Source organism: Mytilus galloprovincialis, chromosome 3, assembly GCF_965363235.1.
Source record: "Mytilus galloprovincialis chromosome 3, xbMytGall1.hap1.1, whole genome shotgun sequence".
NCBI classification, from domain to species: domain Eukaryota; kingdom Metazoa; phylum Mollusca; class Bivalvia; order Mytilida; family Mytilidae; genus Mytilus; species Mytilus galloprovincialis.
This window is the reverse complement of record NC_134840.1, coordinates 52,708,377-52,734,342: the sequence shown is the minus strand read 5'-3', so window position 1 is coordinate 52,734,342 and position 25,966 is coordinate 52,708,377. Positions and strand designations below refer to the sequence as shown.

The window sequence follows — 25,966 nt, the reverse complement described above, 5'->3', positions numbered from 1 at the left end:
TAGAAAGATGTGGTATGATTGCCAATGAGACAACTCTCCATCCAAGTCACAACTTATAAAGATAAACAATTATCAAGGTATGGACTTCTACAAGGAGCCTTGGCTCACACTGAACAGCAAGCTATAAAGCCAGGCCCCAAAAAATTACTAGTGTAAAACCATGCATTCAAATGGGAAAACCAACAGTCGAGAAAAAAACAACAATATATATATTAAAGAGGTGCTATCAAGTACAGTAATGATACATATTACAGAAATTCAACATCATTGACACACATTTCTGATAATAATTAGGTTTCTGAAATAGTAACTGTCTGAGACTGTGAAGAGGAAAAAGATGTACCTTATAGTTTTAATGGTTTGATACTGTTTTCAAAGCTTTCCATTGATTTAGATTGAGTCACTATGTTTATTATTGTAACTTTCATATGTTCAGCTTTAATTTGATTAATATTGCAGAAGTAAAACACGAGAATTGATGGTAAACAAGTTTGTAGATTAGCGTGAGAATTGGATTTTTCTGAGGTTATAAATAGTATTGATTAGATTGATTCTCTTGGTCAATATAGCGATTCAATGTTCTTTGACGAGTTATTACATGATTTGCATAATGGATTAATGTCAGAGACCTTTGGTAGAACAATCATTGGCGATACATTTGAAGGTATATAATATTTATATTGCCTATTGGTTATGTATCAGATATTTATAACAGTTCATGAAGACATTTAATAAACGTGCTCTCTGCTATTATCTATTAACAGGAATTGATCTATAAGACAAATGATGTTAGAACACTGGTTGTGAAAAGAATAATAGATGAAAACAGATGATAACCAAGACTTCAAGATCAATAGAACTTGCATTATTTAAGAGCAGAAATGTGAAAAAGATGTGAATCGCCAAACACAGGACATTTCATTTTGAATTATGTTAAGGAATCTGGAGCCAATCAATACTTGGTGAGATTGGATTGTTTGCCGCAGCATGGATCATGTAAGTATTCGACCATAAATTATATGTTAGATTTATAGGCATAAGGTCGTTATGTTCTTGTAGTTGTCTTTGATATTCCAGATTATTAAGTTTGGCTTCCATTAGAAATTCAATATGGCTTCTTGGATAGAAACCTCATCTGTATCCTCAACATGTCACTTATTAATATAACCTTCAACAGTTAATGTCAGAATAGTAGTATTACTACTGCTATTATGTTAACTTCCTGCCTTTTTATTTCTATGGGATTTCTAACAATTGCTATTGCTAAATTTCCATTAAATGTAGTGTAGGCAAATTGTTGGTACTAAGTGCATTTTGTTCCATATATAGTATAGACCACCAGCGGGAAACATTTAATCAAATTGTTATTGAATGTGATTAAAATATTTTAAGTTTGGAATGAACATTAGTTGAATGGTTCTGATATAATTTCACTCTGCATGCTAAATTAATTTTCCACTTACTGCAAAGTATGCAACACAAAAGTAAAAATATTAAATCACTTTGACAAAATGAAAAATCTGTTTTATTAAATTATTAGGAAGCTGCATTGTTGTTGTCAAATATATCTCCAATTTCAATATCAACAATTTTACAATGAAAAAAATATAAGAGAAATATTTGTTTCTTCTGTTTGCCCCTGAATTGCAATGGTTGTCCTCTCTCAATGATATAATTTAATATTTTTTATTATGATCAATTACTGACTTGTTGAAGATTACTAAAATAGAACCCGTTAACTGTTTGTCTTTTAGCATAAAGTCACATATACTTTGTATCTTTACATTGTTCCAAGAATTTCAAGAAAACATCCTCAAACAATATTTTCTGTCACCATATATGGTAATACATTTATACATTTATACCAATATTCCAAATACCAAATAGTCCTTTAATATATGTTTTAAGATAGAATTCAAATACTAGCAACACCATACCTGCCAACTTTTCAAAATGCCCATGGGGGTTTTACGTGCAAAATGGCTCTATAATAGTCTTCAACTGTTCAAAGGGCCTTCAAATATATTTTAATGTTGTTTTTTGGCTTCTTCATACTTTTACAAGCCTATAGCCATTGTAAAATTATTGCTTTGTATAAAATTGTGGACAAATTTGCTCTTTTTAAAAATTTGCATGTGTGAGCCTCCATTTGGGAAATCCCTCGCAAATAGTGACAGTTTGCAGGTATGCAACACAAGACTATACAGGTATATCAATGCTCTACACTGAGTACATATGTCTTTAAAGTAACCTCTATTATAGACACTGAAAATATATGTCTTAAATGCAGTCAAATGGTTAACTTTCTAGATTTTACAACTTACTGAAAAAGAAGGAGAATTTTTATTTGAAGAACCCAAACTAAGTATAAGATAGTATGCATAATTACCACAATTCTGGTAAATCTTTTCCCCTGTAGGAGATATGAAACATGTTGTTTGAAATAGAACAATTTATTTGATATTGACATCAGAAACTTGTGATATGACCATATTTTTTTGAATATGGCCACATTTATATGAATCATCTAACATCACAAATGAAATTGATTACGTGTATTTTTATTAACTTTTTTTTTACATAATAATTCCAAATATTGTTGAGTTTGGTTTTTTATGATTTTTTTTTGTCAGTAATCTCTTAACTGCCCACGTATGTCTGTTTCTCATTTATATTTAACCATTAAGCAGGAAAACGGGGGACATAAGAGATCATATTGTAATTGTAAAGAGAAAGCGGAGATTAATAATGCACTGACATTTCAGAGTATCATGCAGTATATTACTTTTCTCATTTTAAGTTATACGTAGAAGTAATATAACTTTATACCAAAAATGAAACCTACATCCTTAAAAAGAAATTTCATCTATAAAATGTCTATATAGGTTAATTGTAATAATAAATAAAAAAGTTGAAAATGTTCAAATGTTAAATATCTAAGTTAAAGGTCAACAATTTTTTTTACAAATAAAAAGAAGAAAATATCCTTAGAAACATAAAATTGTTTAGATTTACATTAGCCAGAGTTATAGAAAAACGCACAGAAGTTTGAAGCTCTGCTCTTGATTGTCATATTAAAGCTACTGTGTGAGGTTTGGTTGCTATCTCATTGACTTCTACACCAGGGTCATCAGTTATACAACTTAACTCCATATTCTGTGTACAAAATTTGTGCTCGTAACACTAAGTCGATAATTTTGATTGGTTGATTTCTGAGTCTTGAGTATGATGAAAGTTCCTGCATGGCAAATAACTACCTTCATTCCTATTTGTTATTTCTATCACATGCTTTTGAATCCATTTTATTATCCTTTAGTCCCCAGAAGGTCACTAAAAGAACGGAACGTCCATCTATATATATATCTCTTCTGGTCTAATTCAAGAATAAAGAGGAGACATTTTTTGAGCTAGTAATAACAAGATTTTGAATTATTTAAAATATTATCTCAAAAGAAATTTGTCTTTCATGCCTGTTGCTGTTGTTCATCTTGAAATTCACCACCAAATCATCAATATTTCAACAGACATTTTACCAATATAAGAATCTCGATTTGTACTTTTGCTTTATGTCACTAGATCTTTGAATTAATGAAAGTCAATAAATATGGTTATTGGTTTTCTTTCAATATAAGGTTACATAACCAGAAAATTAATTCAGACAATTTTCTGATGGAAATTAGATTAAGAAGAAGGTTTTCATTAATCTTACAGTTAATTACTTATTTCTGAAAGCTGTAGTTTTGAATGTCATCTAATCTTCAGCATGATCAACTAATTTGAAAACAGTTTTTAAGAATTATACTGTGTAATTATTGAAAAGAATGAACTTTTATTTAATTATACATTTATTTTGGAGTGTGGTTATTGGAATATCAATCGATGTATAATAAAACATACAAAATATGCTATTTAGTTACTTTACATGTTGTTGGTTTGCTGTCTCATTGAGGTTTACACTACATGTCCTTGTATATGTAAAAAAAAAAAAAAAAAATTGTATTAAGTTAGAATCATATCTTCATTGAAATTAATTGATTTTATTGACTGGTTGATTCTACACACTAGAGCAATGTTACTGCCAGGACAAATTTTTATACGACCCCAAAAAAATGGTATGATGTCGCCGTCTGCGTCGTCTGCGTCGTTGTCCGAAAACACATTGGTTTCCGGATAATAACTTTAGTTTAAGTTAATAGATCTTTATGAAATTTTTTCAGAAGGTTCAATACCACAAAATGAAGATGGGATTAATTTTGGGGATGATGGTCCCAACCGTTTAGGAATTAGGGGCCCAAAACAAGCATTTTTCTAGTTTCAGGATAATAACTTGTGTACAAGTATTTCAATTGCTCTGAAATTATATCACAATGTTTAAAACCACAAGTAGAAGGTTTGGATTCATTTTCAGGGTTATGGGGCCAAGTTTAGGAATTAAGGGCCAAAAAGGGGCCAAAACAAGCATTTTTCTAGTTTCCAGACAATAACTTGTGTGTAATTGTATGGATCTCTCTGAAATTGTACCACAACGTACCATATAACAAAGGGGAGGCTGGGATTAAGTTTTGGGTTAATTGCCCAAAATATGTAGGATTTAGGGGCCTAAAAAGGGCCAAAAAGAAGCATGTTTCTAATTTCCAAACAATCATGACGATAACTTGTGTTTAAGTGTATGGATCTCTCTGAAATTGTACTGCAAGGTTCAATACTACAAAAGAAAGCATGGAATTGAGTTTAAGGGTTATTGCTCCAGTGGGGGTTTCAAAAAGTGGGGGAGGTGGGGATTTTTTGTTTACCATTTTTAAAGGGATTCCTTTTTTTTCAAAATTTTTCAAATTTCAAATTTTGAAAAGTTTCAAGAAGAAATATTCAATTGCACAGTATTGTGCAATAGATTTGTTAGATCTTTGACCACATTAATTTTGTGACAAAAACCCATATTATGTAAAAAATTTGATCACAATCCAAATTCAGACAGTATCAAGCTTGAATATTGTGACCAAATTTGCCCCCACTGTTCAGGGTTCGTCCACTGGGGTCGTATATAGCTGCGCCCTGCGGAGCACCTGGTTGAAAAAATATATAAATAAAAAAATCAACATTCCCAGTGTATGTTTTAGTCCAAATATTGAACCCTTTTAGGGAACCATGAAAAAATTGGTTTGATTTTAAATGTGACAAAAGAAGTTGGCACTTCCAGCCCAAAATATGGAAATGTTTTACTCCTTAAACAACATTTTAGATCTGAAAATCTCATTGCATTCCAATACATGCACAGGCACTTACTTGTCTATGAATTTTGTTTACCTATATTACATAATGTAATATTGGGATGTATAGCTAATTTTTTTTCTGAAACAAGTGCCTGTGCGAGAAATGGTATGAAATTATACAAGCTCAAAAGATTAACAACCCAAAACTTAAAAATATTTAAAATGAAAGAAGCGTTTTGGAGACAAGTTTTTTTTTTAAATAATTAGGTGGACAGATAAAACAAATATCTATGAATTTATTGTAAAATGTAGAGAGTTAATATAGGTATTGACTAATGTTAAGGGTTGTTGAAATAGATTTACCTGAATATTTCAAGTTTATGGTGTGTTATCAGTCTAAACAGAAACTTTACAATGAATGAAATTTATAGCAGACATACATTCCTCTTCACAGTGATTGCTGTATTTTCTTCTTGTAAATTATAATATATTTGTTTTCTGTGCAACCCTTGAGACAACTACATTACATTTAAGTCAACATACATTTGTTCCTTTTGAACTTAAAAAACAACATAGATTCCAAATCCAAAATTAATATTTTATGAAAAAGTTGTTTCTAAACAATTTGGGAATGCAGTTATAAAAAAATTCTTACAGAAAATGAAAGAACATTTATTAATTTGTGGCTATCATAAAAAAAATGTATCGCCATATAGTACATTGGAACATTAATGTAGAGAGATGAAAAGTTATAACATTTTAATTGCTTTCCTATATGTATCCAACATCTTTCTTTATCCCCCTTCTACCATCAAAATATTTTTTATATACCCTCACTGACAAAATATCCCCCCACCCCCCACCAACAAAATTATTTTGCTTTCCCCCCTGACAAAATGTGAATTTATGAACAAAGAAATACTGAAGTGTTCTGTCCATCCGTCTCATCTTCTAATACCTCTCACACCTACATATCATGTCAATTTTTTTTTTAATTAATGGGGAAGATTTATATAGCAGCAATGTCTGTGAGCCACAATATCTTGGACAACTTTAAAAATAAGTCCTGATCAATTGTTTTTTCAAGAGGTATGCCAGAACAATAACTAGGCCTTTTAAAAAAAATCAGTGTGAATAAGTTTTTTTTATCGAACTCTGTTAATCCCTTTGAAAATGTTAGGTCCAACATGCCTATGTCACTCTTACTTTACTATTGCATAAAATCACAACAGTGCAACTACTCTTTAATAGGGCTCCGATATTGATAAACTTTATAGTCATTGAATACTACCTGAGGATATGCATATAGGAATATATTTTCAGCATGGGAGAAAATCAAATGTATGGGGTGGGGCATTCTTTTGTTCGTTCCAGTTTGAACAAACATCCAAACATAGGGAGAGGATAGATATGACTACGGTATTGTTTATCATTTGTTTAATGCCTATTAAATATTCTTTTATCTGACAAAGTAAATGAAGCAGAATTATTGGTTGTATGTTGTGTCTGTTAATGTTTTACAGCATATCATACAGGTGTTTTAATTAATTTATACTCTGAAAAACATGCATGGTTACATTTTGAAACTAAATAATTTAAGAACTTCTTTCGATAACCTCATACACAATGTAACAAGACTAGCTGTTAAATTATTGACATGATCTTTGTAGGAATAGTTGATTTTGCACAACATATTGCGACAAGAATGCTTTCTTGAGTAGTAGATACTTAGTCAGCAGTATTGGTTGAGCTAGAGAAGTACATTGTTAGCTCAGTCGGTTAAAACACTGACTTGTAACACATGGGTCCTTAAGTTTGAGTTCCCTATGTGATTTTTTAGTAATAACCATGCTGGATGGTTAAATTTTGCACTTAGCTTAAAACCCATGTAGTTAGAGATGATTTCTAGCCAAGGTATGTTTTGTGAGAGTCATAATGGTAAGGTCACTCTTAAAGTACTGAAAGTGTCACTTTTAAATGTGACATGAATATATTCCATTGAGTAACAGATTCTTATTTAGCCGTAAAATAGAGCTTTGAAAGTACTTCTTTAGCACGCTTGGTTATTGCCCAAACTAATGTAAAACAAAAGTCCCTGGGTCTACTCCCTTGGAGACAGATTTTATTTTCTAATAGGAATCATACTCTCCAGTTACAAAATATGAGTGAGTCATTGAGACAGAAACCAAACAACACAATAAAAACAAACATTTCATATATCTTAATCCTTATTTTTTGTTTTGCTTCTCTCAGTCTATTATATTGCTAATTGATAATTACAGAAGTCCAAGCTCATCCTATATATGCACTGAATATTTGCCAATGGATGTTAAGCAAATAACAATCCAACCAATTAAAAGATTAAGGTGTAGATTTTTAAAATATTTACTTTATACATCCCTTGTGGAATCATTTATGATTAAAATGGCTGATTTCCTGTAATGTTATTATAAAGCATTGTTTGTACATGTTGGCGGAAAGTCTATAAAGATCTGGGTACAGATGCGCATTAGTTTTTCCATAGGCCGTAATGGTAACGTTTTCTTCTGTTGTTCAGTCCATATCGTTAACTTGGATATGTGTGATGGCTCGTTTCGAAGCTGAGACATTTTGACATATGTGGTTAAATTTTCGGGGTACGAAGTGAGATTACTTTTTCCGTAAATTAGCAAACCCCGAGTATCCTTTTGTGATGCGGCTCCTCATGGTAAATAATCCCATTTTTAACACAAAAAGTTCTTTGAAAATTTAATACTTTGAACACATTTAATAGCTCCATAGATTTTACACATTTATTCTGTGTTCCCCTATTTTCTAATTAACTCAAATGGTTAAGCTCAGTCACTTGTTTATCATAGAAAAGTGTCAAATATCACTACACAGAGAATTTTTGTTTACACGTGACTTTTGAGTTCCTCATTTCAAGGCGCATTAGGGATCTTGTCCCATCTAGTACATATAGTAGCTATAATTGTAGAATCTAAGAGTCCATTTCACTCATATGAACTCATATTTAAACAATAATGAGGAGGTGTGTTATATAATGGTCAATGAGACGTATATCCTCAATAGAGAAAAGGGACTTATATATTTATGGAAATATACATTTCTTTCCTTGAGCCTGTGTCCAATACTGCTATTAAAAAAGCCTATAAGTGGATTTTCATGAATTCTATAATAGACATCTTTCTCCAGGTTCTAATTCTCACTTTAAAATGAGTTAACAATCTTTTGGGTGTTTTACAACTTACAAGTTGGAAGTTGAAATTTTTAATGTGAAAATCTCTAAAGAAAATCTATCTTAATAAAAAAAATCATAGGTATTGATGATAATTCATAAAATATTTATCTTGACTCTTGACGGAATGTAATAAGTTTTAATTTTGCTTTTCCTATTCAAATAAACTTTCAAAATTAAATATGAACTTATCAAATTCTGAACTGTCTTCTCTATATTTCTCTTTTGTGATAAAATCTTTCTGATAATAAAACAATCTTGTTGAATAATGTGCAAATTACTGTACTGAAATTAAAGACTTGTAACGCAATTTAAGACGTCACAGCATCTCCGCTTGTCATAACTTAGATATAATCAATAATCTTTCCGGGAGATTGAAAATCAAAGTTTTTTGGTGCTTAAATATGCTTCATAATGGATAAACATCAATATGACAGTATTCCAAATTAAAAAACAACTATGTGTGACGGCAATTGATTACCAAAATATATAGGCAGCAATTACATCTGAATCGCACCAGATATTAATTAGATTAAAGTTTTCCACTACTTTATTTTAACATGGATTGCTCATTTATAGTTTTAATTGAATTATTTCATTTAACAATTTATTTGTTTTTTTTACAGATTTATGTGGAGAATTTAACTATGAGTTGATTGGTTGTAGTGAAATAGTCATCCATTAGAAATCACAGAGCACTTTTATAAAATCTTTATGTTATACTCCAGCACAAACAGTGCATCAATAGCAATGATATATCCTGAAGTGCCAGAAGTTAGGTGTAATCAATAATTTTCTCCGAACTCTGATTACATTTATGGAATAGACAACTATAGACTCTTGGTCGCACAACGATATGATTTTTTATGGTAATCATAACTACAGTTTTATTAAAAAGCTGTTACATCAAAGAGATTCCAAACTTTGTCTGGATTAGAATGATTTTTCATTACAGTTCAATTTTGTATTACTTCTTCCATTGGAAATCAAGAATGGCAATATTTGTCCAAAACTAGTTGATTGGAATGAGTTCTGAAAAGAGCAAAAATTACTTTGATATTCAACCAGTTCACTTTAAGAATATAATGTGAATTTCATAATGGCTCTGTTACAAGAAATAGTATCAGCTTTATTCTGCATTGCAGCACTAGTAATAAATGTCTGCACCGCAGGATTTGAAATTAAAGGATCAGAATTCGCATTTGTTAAGTTAGAAGAATGGAAACCCTGCAGAAATGGTTCAATACAAATGGAATTTAAAACCACTTTTGAAAACGTTTTATTATTTTACACTGATGATGGGGGTATTAACGATTATTTTGAAGTCAAACTTTTAAAAGGAAAGCTACATGTAGTCTTTGATTTAGGTAGTGGAAAGATGAGACTAGTTGCTGGTGAACAATTACATGACAATATTTGGCATAAAGTACTAATAATTCGTAAAGACTCTTACATATCTCTACATGTGGATGATTCTACACATCCTAGAAAATATCAAGGCAAAGATCAACTCTTTGGTATTCAGAATAAATTTAATAATTATGTTTTTGTTGGAGGAATAGCTAAAGATTATGAAGACAGAACTCAGGCCTTGACATTGCCTTCTGTTTTCTTTGAGACTAGATTTAATGGATATATTCGAAACATTCTCTACAGTAACTGTGGTGGTCCGCTTTTCAGACCAAAGATTTTGGACTCGTTAAACATGACAATGGGTACAAAGGAGTGTTTAACAAATAGTCCATGTTTACATGGTAGTGTGTGTGTTGAAGAAGACAATGGTGTGTCATGTGACTGTTCATCGACCAACTTCAGGGGAGATAAATGTGAAATAGGTAAGTTTACATTTATATGTAATATTAGGTATGCCAAAGCTGTTGTTTTCAGTAATACTGTTAAAATAAATTGGATGGCAGTTTTGGTTGATTTCATTGGCATATTAAAAGTATGATTGGAAGATGATGACAGCTATTTAAATTTAAAATTAAAAGCTTCAAAAAACTTACTATCCAAATAGCAACCAAGCAACGGTTAATACTATTGAAATCTTATTATCCTCAGAGATGCAGTGATTTTAAAATTTTGCTCAAAGAAGCAGTTATTTTGGCTAATCAGTTCACTGTTGCCAATTTTTTGAGAAAATAAGAAAAAGGTATGAAACTAAATACAAATTGGTAAATTCCAACAGTTTTTTTTTTACACAGTGGTGAAGAAATCATGTGAAGAAAGAAATAAGGGTAATATAACTACAGTCTTCATTTCTTTCAAAATATCACCGAAAAATTCCATATTAACCATGTGTATGTATACTGTAAATGTTAGAAAGTTATAAAGAAATAGAAATAGTTTAAGTGTAAACCGTCACTGTATTGACCAAGGACAAAAAGAGTTCAGCAAGTAACTTGCAAAGAAAGTCTAAAAAGTTTGTTCGAAATTAAAATAAATCATGGCACTAGGATAATGATACCACGAGGGACTAACAATTTATCTACAGTGGAATTGACCCAGAGATGGCAAGTAAAAAAAAAAGGAATAGGATAAAAAAATCATTTTTTTGTGATTTTGCCAGGAGAGATAACTTTTACACATAATTGATCCAAGGGGAGATAATTTATCTAGACATATATCTGAAAATTAAGTGAACTTTTTTTGTCTCTGGTATATATTTTTATCAATTTTAAAGGAGGAGAGAATTAAGGATTTTGTACTAAATTTACAGGATGAAAAGCAGAACTTTGTCAATTCAGACTAAATTGTTGTTTTGGTTATCACCAAAAATTAAGATGTTGTGTCAACTTTGTTTATTAGGCAACTATATTCCAAGATACAATATTTCCATGTTTAGAATGTTAATGTAAAAATATACATACAATAAGCCTTTATAATGTCAAAGTATGAATAATTTCAGAGGTAAACATGAACTGACTATTCACTCTATCTTGAAAAAAAATGATGTGATTTCCAAGAGTCATTTATCTATCAAAGACCAAAGCATAAGAAATTAATTAGGTTTTCTATAGAGCCTCCAAGAATGAGCAAACCCATACTGCATAGTAAGCCATATATATTGGATGACTTGACTCATCCAATCTGAACAAAGATCTAGAAGTACTCCTATTACTGAATGATGAATCAAATGCTAGTTTCAATCCCAACTGAAAATAATAAATAAAGCATGTTTTCCCAGACTAAAATATCTATTAGTACACATCCAGTTGATTTAGTGTAAAGACGTCATATGTTGTCTGAGAAAGCATGACTAAATATAGGTATTGACAGAATGTAAGACCATAAGTGTTATATTTATATATACAATTGGATTGCAATACATGTTTATTTATGTATTAAACTATTGAAAATGAAATCAAATTTAGTATCAATAAGACTAACCTATGTACAAATTCAGGACACAAGCAGGGTAAACACAACAAAAATATTGTTAATACATTAATAGTCCGTGCCCAAAGGTATTGCAGGGCATATGCTTTGTTAAGTTATTTCCTGAAAGTGAATGATCGGACCTATAAAAAAATAATCAATTTCTATTGATAAGGTTTGTTTGATACATCAGAAAATGTTTTTCCTATGTAATATTCAAACATTGTTGAATTATTTCTTGAAAGTAAGTATAAAAGCTCAAGAAAACAATAGAAAATTTTTTAATATACTAATATACAAATATTTTAGAATAACATTTGCGCCAAAAATAAAACATACTATTGCACCAATTAGAAGAAAAATGACTTCCCTCCTCCTTTATTTGGACTTGGAACAGCAGTTTACACGGCAAATGTTTCCTTTTCTGAAACATACTTTCTTCTTACTGCTGCTGCATGGGTACTTCCCAATTTAATGTATGTATTAGCTTGTAACTTCACTTTATTGTCCAAAAAGACAAACATTGAAGGATGAAATGGAGAAAACAGATCATAATAATGCGGAAGATAGAGTTTCAGCCCATAGGGATGGTGGGAACAAAGCACTGTGTCATCAATATACATGTATGTGGCTAAAACATAATCAGCAAAAGCTTCTATTTTCTTCTTTTGGCATATCTTGTATTAAATATTCAGCAAACCCAAATTAATAAGTTTTCTTCTCTATATGTAAGAGGACTGTCTAATGCATTTCAAGTCAATTCTCTCCAGATGCTCATCTTCATGGTGAAATATCTCCAAACATATGATACTTTTTTAGCCAAAAATAAGAATAAATATTAATCAAAGGACTGCTACCAAACAGACAATGTCAGACATATATATGTTCAAACAGTATGGAAATAAAAACCTTAACTTAATCTTATAATAAAGAAAATGTAAACAAACAAAACTCTATATCAATACGTATTAGAAAGAAGTTGTGAAGAGATATGTTTGCAATGGTTTTATGCACTGGATTGATATCTTTTATTTAGTCTGTTTCACTTTTCAATTAAACTTTAAAGCTAAAAGAAATATTTTTTTTGTGAGTGTTTTAGAAATTGTTTGCTTATTTTTAATTATTCACTTAAAAAAAAACATTTATGTAAGAAATCTTAGGTGGTAAGAGTTTAAATTGAGTAGAAACATTTGAAGAATTTTAAATACCTTTCTCATAATAAGAATTTGATTTCAAACAGAGAAAACCAGTGCAGACTTAGAAAATGACAAAATATCTTCATTTTGTATAATGTTCTCAGATTCATTTCAAGATTGGACTCAACAAATAAAAGATATATAAAAAAATTACTGTAGATTATTTTGCCAGGATTTGATGTCTCGGGAGAGTAATATTGCTATATATGACAACAAAGTATGATGATGTATGTCTCGGAGCCAATAAACAATTACTAAGATTTGATGAGATTTTATAAATTCAATGTTGAAATCCATCTTTTGATGCATTATAGCCTAAGTCTGTGTTGTCTTTGAAGTTACATTATGAAGATGATTTTTTTAATGATGTTTTCTCAAGAGTTGTTTCTAAAACACATGATGCCCATATTTGATACATGGTACAAAATGTATATGTTTATTTATAGGATCTTTATACTAAGATATTTAATTAAAATATTGCAATTGGAGATTCCTTGAATACATGTATATTTAGAAAGTATAACAAGTATTGACCAAAGAAAAATTCAAATGGTGTTACATGATTGTGACTAAAGAATACAGCTAAAGGGGTTATTTGGGCAAAGAAAAGGAACATGTGGTAAAGTTAAACTAGTTATTTTTCAGCACTCAACCCTCCCTGATTTTTACTTCGTTAAGGGAGAACCATTTGTTTTTAATAAAATTGAGAAAGGAAATGGGGAATGTGTCAAAGCAACAACAACCCGACCATAGAGCAGACAACAGCCGAAGGCCACCAATGGGTCTTCAATGTATTGTAAAGGGGATGGGGTTGAAAATCATTAATCTTGCACAAGACAGGATTCAAAGCAATATTCTGCAACACAAATGCAGGAAACAATTACTTTATTTAAAGGAAATTTTTACAGAATTTCAAATCAGTAAAAGTATAGAAACATTTTAATTATTTTAAGCCATATTAAACTAGTAAATCAAAAATTACCCAAAGACCCATTGATTAACAACAACACTTCCGTTGTAATCTTTATCAGTTGAAGAGAAACCATTTGCTGATACGCTTGTTAGAAAACATATAAAAGTTTTTATTTTAAATAATTTTATATTATTCAAAATTTTTGCTCTAGATTGTACATGAAAACCGCATCAAGTTACATGGTAATATGGACAAAAAATTCTTCCAGATTGGAAGAGGGTTAGCACTCAGATAAAGATATGAAGCTGTTGTTTAAAACATCAGATAAAGATATGAAGCTGTTGTTTAAAACATCAGATAAAGATATGAAGCTGTTGTTTAAAACATCAGATAAAGATATGAAGCTGTTGTTTAAAATATCAGATAAAGATATGAAGCTGTTGTTTAAAACATCAGATAAAGATATGAAGCTGTTGTTTAAAACATCAGATAAAGGTATGAAGCTGTTGTTTAAAACAGTCAACAACAAAATTCAGATCATTTTCATATGTAAGTTCAGTTTATGTGAAAATCGTGTGGGTGAGAACTGCCTTTGTGACACAATCTATACAGTAGTATTTTTTTTCCAGATCAAAACACATTATTTTGTCACAATTTGAATTTCTTTCCCACAATATCAAGTTATACTATTGATTCCATATGGTAGAATGTCTTTTGTTTTAAGCTAATTTCATTATTGCGCACACAATGCTAATTTATATGTGCAATAAACAGTCTCAACAATGAATAACAGACATTCTGACGAGTTTTAGCCTTTTTTTGCTTTATTTCCTTCTGTGAATTCCTTTAGATGTAGTTTATGTTCATATGTTCATAGAATTTGCTTTTGAAGGTTGATACTATTTTCAAAGCATAATCTGTTTATGCCCTGTTGATGTTATCCTTGTTTGTTTATACAACAGTCTGTCCGTACATCCACAATTAGTTTCCATTTCCTAACTTTTGTTTGCTTTGACCAAATTAAATGTTTATTAAACTTATAAAAAATGTTTTAACCACAAAACACAGATCAAGTTTGAATATGGATGGCATGACTGTTCTAGAGTTATGCCCCTTTACAAATGGAAAAATTCCTAAATTCTTCATTTCCTTTTCTCTAAATTAAGTTTGCTTCAACCAAATGTTATGAAACTTTTACATCCCAGCTCCTTTGTTCTAACAGGGGTGATCTGAGCCGGATCACCCCTACCAGATCACCCCAGTTTGAGTTTCTTTGTTATGCATGCTTTCCTTTGTTCTGTAACATTTTGGTGGGAATGTCAAATCCACTATAAAACTTGTAATTAAATATACAATTATACGGAAAAGACTATCTATCAAAATTCACATAGAAAAATGCAGTGTATATGCTGGGATTGGAACTCAAGACCTTTAGCATATCAAGCCACAACACAACAACTACACCAGGACAACTGGATACGAACTATCAGTAATTTAACATACTTAAAGGAAGCAAGATATTTTTATAAGAGGGGCAAGTTGACAGACCTTTGTTCAGTGAGGTTTAAACCCTTTTCGTTAATAAGAGAGTTGTCAGTGATTGTTCAGTTTGATTTTACACTTTTTCAAAAGTGGGGCAAGTCGGTAACAAGAGTGGGGCGATTTTTTTCATAAAGTGGCGATTTAGGTTGGGCTGATTGGCCAGTGGGGTGAGTTGACATTGTTTGATATCTACTCATCGTGTTCGGGGGTCAAAAAGGGTATAAATCATATAATAATGTATAAAGTATATTATAATGGTCGTGTGGCGTTCTAAACTAGATTTTATGAATTGTAAATGGTTTTTTCGTCTAATCTAAAACAGCTGGGATGTAAAATAGTTATCCCACTCGGACTTGGTGTGTCAGTGTTAGATCACCCTCTGGGCTCCGGCCATCGGGATGATCTTACACTGACACACCAAGTCCGAGTGGGATAACTATTAATTACACAATGCATATTACCACAAAACTCAGATCAAGTTTAAATATGGTGTTTCTTTGAGGGTTCTTTTAATACAGTTTGTGGCTTGAAATTAAATTTTTATAATGCTATATGCAAGAGTGGGCATCATCTGTGTCCCATGGACACATTCTAAAGTTATTTTAATAAACATTAAGATTAAAACTTTAAAATAGTTACTTGCTAACAGACTTTTTCTAACAGGCCTTCTTAAGTATTTTTTTTTTTTTTAACTTCACTACAAGAAAGCACTTCATCCTCATTAGAGTTGTGAAATAACTGCTCCCATAAGCATTTTTTTCAAAAAAGAAATGAATGTAAATGTTTCAAAAATAACTTTTCATGCATTGTGATATGAGTTACTTTCCTCTATGGTTAGCAAGTTAAATTTCAATCTGTCTCTGAGTCTCTGTCCTAAGCAATATTTATATGATATAAGATAGGGTAAAGTGTCCAGAACTATTATTACTATTTGTTGTAATGGATTTGATTGTTAGATTAATCTGTATCAGACTATGGTTTATTGAATCACAAACTAGACAGTTTCTATCCCTGTCAAGTAGCATTCAGGCTTTGTTGTCAGAAACCATTTATGAAATCTCGTTTTCTGCTTCAAATTGAACTCTTAAACTTGTTTTGATTAGAAATAGATCACATACATATATGTATATGTCTGATAGACAAAGATCTGGAGGAAATTATTGTACCAAATGTTTTACTTTATGTAAGTTTGTTAAAGAGTCCACTGTTTGATTAGAAAATTTCAGAAAAAAAGTTAAAAAATAAAAATATAGAAATCTTTAAAGTTCAATTTCTGAAAAAGATTCTGGGTCCACAAATATGGTAAGATTTAACATTGACTCTCAATGAGCCATTTTCCTCTGATTTTATTTTGCTCCAAGAAAAGTCCTTCAATACTTGCTAAAATTCACCGTATTCATAGATTTATTTTTGCACTTTGTGGTTTCAACAACATTTTGGTGCATTTCCGAAAATGTGTTCACATTATAATTGCTTAGAAATGTTTCTTTAATAAAAATTGAGTATATCACAGACTAAGTAATGACTGTATTATAACACAGTACTCTTGTTGTGTTTTTGAACTGGATTACTGATGTTATTTTGGGAGAATATTTATTTTTGCTTTTTTCTGTGGGATTTCATTTAGAAAATCTCAGTAGGTTTGAAAATAATGTAGTAATGAATTTTGAAATTGGTTTTTCACTTACACATGATTACAAGAAATTTTATCAAGAATTTTGTTTTGTAGATAATCCATTGATTTTGATAAATATAATCAAGGGACCTACAGAGTAGATGTAATGAAATAGAACTTGTATCAGAATAGTTTATATTTGTCCCCTGTGATCACTGGCTTAACCATTTATAATCTAAGGCTTAACATCTACAAGCCTACGATTATTAGATTGCCGATTCTGTACCAATTCTGTGCCTAGTTGATAAAAGTTTTACAAGTTCATGATGATGTGATTAATGATGTGTAATGTCCTTACATGTCATGACATAGTCATTACTGTCCCCTTGCCTCCACCATATTGTTCTCCTACTCAGGACTAGTAAGATATACAGGTCCTTGATGAATAACGTGTAATTGTAAGAGATAAATTTGTCCTGGTAAAATATGTCTGGGTGGACACATATAACTAGTAGAAAAAGTCCATGGTTACAAAATTTACTAGTATTTTTTGTCCGATGTTAGTAATTTATGTCCCCAGACTAATTTTCCTAGGAGTTGTAGTCCATGTCATTAATATTCCTAGGTAAAAACGTCCATGTCCTCTTTATAGGAAAAATATTAATGAATCAAATCATTTAAGTTTAAACAATGGAAACTTATAAGAGTTGTTTGTTTATATTTTTAATAAAATGTATGTCCCCAGACTAATTTTCCTAGGGAATTATGTCCATGTCATTAATATTCCTAGGTAAAATCGTCCATGCCCTTTATTTTGTAATGTTAAAAAAATGTTATATTTTGATATTGTTATATAGAGTTGTGTATCAATTCTTTTAATAAAGTTTATGTTCCCAGCCTAATTTTCCTAGGAAATTTTGTCCATGTCATTAATATTCCTAGGTAAAATCGTCCATGTCCTGTATTTTAAAAGGAACGTTTTAATGAAACAAATTATTTACATGGAAATGCAATTTTGATGATTTAAAATATTGTTCGGATCAAGAGCTCGGGCATTAAAAATTTAATGCCATGAATGTCCCTGGACTAATTTTCCTAGGAAATCATGTCCATGTCAATAATATTGCTACTGCCTAGGTAAAATGTCAGACCTTTTTTTCAAAAGATTAATAAAAATTTCATGTTTCAATATTCAGTTTTACAGTTGTATATGAATATGTCCTCAGACTTATTTTCTTAGGAAATCGTGTCCATGTCAATAACATTCCTAAGGTAAAATCGTCCATGCCCTTTATTTTAAAATATCAATATAAATGTTATGTTTCAATATTCAGTTATAGAGGTGTGTATTATATTTTAATAAAATATGTCCCTAGACTTATTTTCCTAGGACATCGTGTCCATGTCATTAACATTCCTAGGTTACAAAGTCACTTTTCTTTATTCTAAATGGGAAAAAATAGTGAAACTTTCAAATCTTAACTAAAAATATGATTCTGTTTTAATTTTCAATAATTGTTATAATATAATAAAAAAATACTAGTATAACATATTAGGACAACTTTTCCTAGGAAAATATGTGCCAGACATATTTTACTACCTATGGACTTATTTTCCGAGGAAAAATTGTCCTGGGACTTACATTCCTAGTAAAATAATGATCATGGACTTGTTTTCCTAGAGAAAAAAGTCTGGCGGACAGATTTTACTACCGGACTAAATTTACTGTTACATAATGTCCTTGCATGCCATGACATAATCATTACTGTCCCACAACTCTACAATATTGTTCTCCTACACAGGACTAGTAAGATATTCAGGTCCTTGATGTTATAATTAATGAAGTGTCATGTCCTTACATGTCATGACATAATCATTACTGTCCCAGGAGGCCAGAACTCTATGATATTGTTCTCCTACACAGGACTAGTGAGATATACAGGTCCTTGATGTTATAATTTATGACGTGTATTGTCCTTACATGCCATGACATAATCATTACTGTCCTGTGACTCCACGATATTGTTCTCCTACAAAGGACTAATAAGATATACAGGACCTTGATGTTATAATTAATGAAGTGTCATGTCCTTACATGTCATGACATAATCATTACTGTCCCAGGAGGCCAGGACTCTATGATATTGTTCTCCTACACAGGACTAGTGAGATATACAGGTCCTTGCTGTTATAATTAATGACGTGTATTGTCCTTACATGTCATGTCATAATCATTAGTGTCCCACGACTCAATGATATTGTTCTGCTGCACAGGACTAGTGAGATATACAGGTCCTTGATGTTATAATTAATGACGTGTATTGTCCTTACATGTCATGACATAATCATTAGTGTCCCTGGGGGCCAGAACTCTATGATATTGTTCTCCTACATAGAACTAGTAAGATATACAGGTCCTTGCTGTTATAATTAATGACGTGTAATGTCCTTACATGTCATGGCATAATCATTACTGTCCCAGGAGGCCAGGACTCTATGATATTGTTCTCCTACATAGAACTAGTAAGATATACAGGTCCTTGCTGTTATAATTAATGACGTGTATTGTCCTTACATGTCATGCCATAATCATTACTGTCCCACGACTCTACGATATTGTTCTCCTACACAGGACTAGTAAGATATACAGGTCCTTGATGTTATAATTAATGACGTGTAATGTCCTTACATGCCATGACATAATCATTACTGTCCTGTGACTCCACGATATTGTTCTCCTACAAAGGACTAATAAGATATACAGGTCCTTGATGTTATAATTAATGACGTGTAATGTCCTTACATGTCATGCCATAATCATTACTGTCCCACGACTCTACGATATTGTTCTCCTACACAGGACTAGTGAGATATACAGGTCCTTGATGTTATAATTAATGACGTGTATTGTCCTTACATGTCATGACATAATCATTAGTGTCCCGCAACTCCACGATATTGTTTTCCTACACAGGAGCATTAAGTTTTATAGCTTTAAACATTACAATTAGAAGTAAAACTATAGATGTAGTAGTTTATTATTCCTCAGCGATCAATTGATGTGAATGAACAAAAAGAGTGGCCAGGTTGGAGATTGTTTGTGATCATTTGTAGATGAAATCGATACTGTTCTTTTTATGGATTGACAGGACTCTAGGAATTGTTATTTTTCAGTTCACTGTGCAGAAAATATGGGTTTGTCACTGGTGGTGTGATGAGAAATGAGTTCTGCCATTCTATAGTATGGCGATGAAGACACAGATATAGATCATTTATTTATATCAGTTTAAATCGGTTCTGTCCTGGAATCAGTGGGTGGCTAACAAATAATGTTATTCTGTAATTGGTTGCTGAAATAATGAGTAAACATATTTACACATGCATGAAATTTCAATGATAGAAAAGGCGGTTTACTTTTCAGATTGATTTGTATCCATTTTTTTTATCCTCAAGTTTTTATCTCTCTCAAAGTATTTCATTCATAAGATTTAAAGATAATTATGTAATAATCCAGAATCAGATGACAGACAAAATACTTTTGTGATGATAGTTAGATGAATTTATACACTGTATACATGCTGCTGTAAATTTAAAACTTAGGAGTATATATTTTTTTCACTTTACTATATGATAGTTAGATGAATTATATACACTGTATACATATCTACATATCCTTCTTGAGTCTTGACTGTAAATTTAAAATTTTGATATTAAAATTAATTTTTTTGGCTTTTATATACTATAATGACATTTTATTATCAGAAACTGAAACCGAATCACAGTCTGTGGAAATAAATAAATTTGTTTTGCAACATTTTCACCGATTCCATTATCTGACTGACGATTTTTCATTAGAATCATTCTGCTCTGGATCAATAGATCATGTAATCTAATACTCATTCTCATTCCTATAGTTTCAGTGGGCAGGAGATCTACAACTAAACTCTCTATGTTGCCATTTTTGGTGGCAAATCAAATAGATTATTGACAAGTCAGCAGGTTTTAATAGAATTAATTGACAAAAATAAATGGTTCTGGAGGAGAATTTGTCTTACCAAACATTTATTCTACAATCTCATGACCACAAAGAAAGTATATTTATTGTCTGGACCATTTTGTATTGTAAGATTTATGTTATTGATCAGGCAATGTGTCAAATGTCATACAGAACGGATATATACAGACAAGTCCTCCCGTATTTTTATGTATAAGGTTGTTGAGCAGTCAGATGTAAAGCATGCTATTTAGATATTTGTATATTATGATGCATTGTGTAAATCCTTTTAAGAGCCATTGTCATGGGAAGTATAATGGGACGTCAAACCAGTCATATATAGTTATAGTTATGCCTTGTCTGATCTTAATGCTCTCAATCCTTTATTGCATGGAACTGTTGTCTATAATTGGGCATTTTTCATCAAGTTATCTCAAGCCAAGATTGTTAAGACTAAAAGTTAGAATTGACTTTCTACTGGACAAAGTAGATGATGTCAAAATAATATAGAAGAACTAAGAGGTATTGTCTATTTAATGACATTAATCATCAATATATTGTCAGATTAGTTACTGGAATCCATCAATACACACTGTCTGTGAAGGGGGTTGGATAGTACTCGACTTTCTATTACAATATACAAATGATTATTATAAAACTACTAACCACCCTCAAAAGGACCACTGAGAATAAGGTTGTCCATCAGTCTGGCTTATTAATTTTTCAACTCTTGGAGTTAAATCATGATCAGATGCTATGTCATCAGACACAGAAATCTATGTACATGTACAGAGATAATTTTGATATCTCTGTCTTGATATTCAGACTGTAAAAAAAAAACAGGATTAAACTCAATCCCTTCATTTTCATGTACCTTCCATATCAAATAATAATTTTGGCTGCTGACTTGTACACTACTCGACCGGGCCTTGACATTTTTTAGCATTCTAGATCCATATACATGTACTTAATTCATTCCAGGTGATATTTGTAACCACCTAGAGTGTTAATTTGATTTCAGGTAATGTGTGGTATATAAATGTGAGCCTATTAAGTGAGCATGCTTTATTAGAAATGTCACAATGTATGAAAAGACTTGATCAAGCTTGCTTAACTGTCCAAAGGTGGGGGAAAAGACCAGGAATAAAAGAATAAACAGATCATCAGGTTTCCTATGAATAGGTTGCATTTCTGTAAATATAGACAATGCAATTTCTCATAGGAACTGCCGTCGAGGCTAAAACTGTGACACTTTTAGGGACGACATCAAAAGTTCAATGTAGGATAAAAAACTTAATTCACATAGTTTTTTCACTGACCCTCCCCCCCCCCCACCCCCCCTTCCCCTCTTAACTTAATTTAGGAAAAATTGATTTACCAATAGGGATATATGTAAAAATCGATTTTAGATATACAAAACTTGCAGAATGTTAGAATTTAAACTTATACTAAAATTATGTACTACCCAATCCTTTACATTTTTCATCCCAATAATATGTTTTTATACTGGTAGCAGTCCCAAGTTATGTCTCTATGAGATGAAACATAGAGATCATATCTGGGAAGTGAGTGGGAACCATTATGTTAAGAAATCAAATTATCTATGAATATTATACATCTCCCCAAAAGAGGCGTGGTTTGAGAAACAGCTGTATTTACAAAGTGCAACCTATAGATATCATTAAATATCAGCTGTTCAACACACTGCAAAGGTTTTTCTTTGTTCACACACCAAAAAGCTTTACATATTGGCTGGTGGCTGATATTTTACGACATTTAAGTGTGTAAAAACCTGGATTATCTATACCCATTTGGTCATACTAGCATTAAGTCATGTCAGAACTCAGTCCTAATGAATTAAAAGCTGAGCTTTATTGACAAACAATATAAGTTGTCAATTGAAAAATTTTGTTTTTAGATGAACAATTCCAAATCAGTTAGACTGAAGAATGTTGTAAAACCAATATTTCTTGCTTAGTTTGCATGTAATTTTAAAAGATTTTTAAATCTGACCTGACAGGCCATTCAATAGTTATTTACTCAATCAAGCTTTAAATAACTGATCTCAGAGTCCTTGCAGCAATATCAGGAATTATACGTACCTTTATTATGATTACTTCAAAATTAAAAGGCCTTACTTTGCTGATCTAGATTTTGGATAGTGCCTGCAAGCTAAGTCTACATTAATATTTCATTAACACAGCAACTCATCAACCACATAATGAAACCAGAAAAAAAATCATTTTCTTTTTAGATTTACTCAAAATGAGAAGTTGCTTTGATTTTGGCATGATAAAAGCCCATTAATTCTTACCATCCCCCAAAAAAGACAATATAGTTAGTTTTATGGCTAACAACAAAGTCTGACAAATAATTCAACTCTTTTGGTCAAGTAAATTTACATTACAATTATTCTCCCCTGTTTAACAAAGCAGTGGACTTTAATGTAGAATATGTAAAAAATATCAAACTTCAATTTAGAAAAAAAATCATCTCCGTAGAGTTTATTTAAGGAGTGAATGTCATTATAGTAAATTCCAATAAAACTCAGCCAGTCAATTTCATAGTATTGAAAAGGAGTTGATGAGGCTGACAAATCATAGTTTGAATAGAAATTAATTCCAAACCCCAATATTGGTATTAAATCAACAGAGCCAACTTGTTATTTAATCACCTTTTATGCAAGGAAAAGTTAGCTCACCAGGCAAGACTGTTTGCACTTTGCATACACGACAATAGATATTCAATCAAAATTTTCTGCTTATTGAAAATTGTTTGATTGAAGATGATGGGTGATTAACTGTAATTTGGACTATATAGGTTTCATTATTTTTTCATGTAAAATCAATACATTTTATAAATTACAAGATTCTAATGCTAAATGGAAAAATGTAGTAGTAAGTTTGACATTCAGTTTTAAATGTCATTGGGATAAGCTTTCACATAAAGACATTTTAAATTAGAAGTAAAGAATTTTATTGTATATATGCTATTTATGAAGTAATAGTTGTGGAAGATGGTATTTAATAATGCTTTATAACAAATCGTCAAAATTTAGAAAATTGAAAAAAATGATATTAAAGTTCAGGTATTGACCTAGTGACATTTAGAAAATAGGGGCGTACTTCTCTCTCCTTACATGGAACTACATGTTTAGAAAATTTCTTTTGACTATGGCCTCTCAAATTTTGCAGTTATCAACACAAGTCAAAACAAATCGGTTGTTTTTTTCAATGAAATGTGAACTTGATGATTGAAACAAAATATTTATCTGTAAGTCAATGAAATTAAAACCTTGGAATTTATTGATTGCAATATTATTTTACTGTAGGAATTTAAACATGATATAATTTATGGAAAAAGTGTATGAAAATAATATTGCAGATTGATATTGAAAAGCAACCTATTAAGGTTCTATTTCTTTAGGCATCTATATTTTTTATGAAAACTAAACATTTAGTACTAGTAAAGGCAACATCTGAATGTTGAAAAAAAAAAGATACATGCAGGGTTTGAATTTCCAAAGATAAAATCAATAAAGAGTTTCTAACAAAAATCTTTAACTGTTTAAGTACCATAAAAGAATTATTTTGTTTTAGAAAATTTCTTCCTTGTAATTTTGTTTAGAAATGATCTGTTATTGGTGTAAACATTTCGTTTTAATGATAATAGGGATCATGAGTTAGGCTGCACTGTCTACATCAATTTCATTTGATGGTATGAGTGAAGAAGAATAACATGAAGATTACAATGTTGCAGTGTGACTCTGTCAGGATATTCTGCTTTTGTCCTATTTATGCTTACTCTACAACTCAAGACTTAGACCCTGTTTACACTGACAAAAAAATCAATCTTTTTAAGATCGGTCTTTGGTCCAGTGTAAACTGCTAAGATCGATCTTCAATCGGACTTAAAAAGTCTAACTCTAGAGGGGGTTTTAAAAAGATCGATCTTATTTGAATCGATCATTTTTGTGTAAACGCTTAGATCCATCTCGACCGATCTTTATTCATATGTTTGTTATATTTAGATAGGAAAATAAAGGTCAGACCGGTTCTTTTTATGTTGAAGTGTAAATGCACTGGATTAAATAAGATAGATCTCGATCGATCTTGCTTGTACAATGTAAACGCGAACTATTCTTTTTAAGATCGATTAAAAAAAAGATTGATTCAATTTCGTTGCCAGTGTAAACGGGGTCTTAACTTGAATTCTACTGATATATGGAGCTGGGGACACTATTTTAATATCAAAGCATTTTACAAGAAACTACCACTCAATACTGGAGAAAAATTAAGGAATAACAGTACTGTAGTTGAAGAGTTGCCACCGTCAATTGTAGATTTGACGGTTGCAAATGCAGTTTTACTGGCGACGCGTAGCGGAGACAATAAAACGGAGATTTGCGACCGTCAAATCAAAATTGACGGTGGCAACTCTTCAACTACAGTACTGTTATTCCGATTCTAATGCATTTCAAAAAGAAATAATATGATAAAAATTGGAAAAAATGTCTAAATTTGACAAATAAAAAAATCCGCGAAACTTCATGAATGATTGTGGCGCCAAGACGTCATGGGTAAACCTGACGTCATACAAATGAAAACTTACAAACTGGAGGTTATTACGTTACCTGTACGCTTCAAATTCGGATAAAATAACATTAAATAGGCGAATTCGAGGTAGGTGTTGTTTTATTTTCGATTATATAGTAGTAATCGAACATTTGTTGATTCAACAATTCAAAATGGCGGGTCCATCCTTAGTTACGCCTGGTCAACTGTGGATTTGACGGCAACTTTTAGCCAATGAAAATAATTGTTACATACAAATTGCATTAGAATTATATTTTTATATAACTTTTTCTGTACATTTATAGA

At 31.1% G+C, this 25,966-nt stretch overlaps 1 protein-coding gene across 1 annotated transcript in view; it reads left to right on the top strand.

Moving 5' to 3' along the window:
* Nucleotides 1-566: 566 nt before the first annotated feature.
* LOC143068280 (neurexin 1-like) overlaps nucleotides 567-25,966 on the top strand; it is a 79,688-nt gene continuing 54,288 nt past the window's right edge. The window contains exons 1-3 of the mRNA XM_076242201.1: nucleotides 567-664; nucleotides 765-996; nucleotides 9,075-10,283. Coding sequence (XP_076098316.1) covers nucleotides 9,548-10,283 — 736 coding nt within the window. The 5' untranslated portion in view covers nucleotides 567-664; nucleotides 765-996; nucleotides 9,075-9,547. The remainder of the gene's footprint in view (nucleotides 665-764; nucleotides 997-9,074; nucleotides 10,284-25,966) is intronic.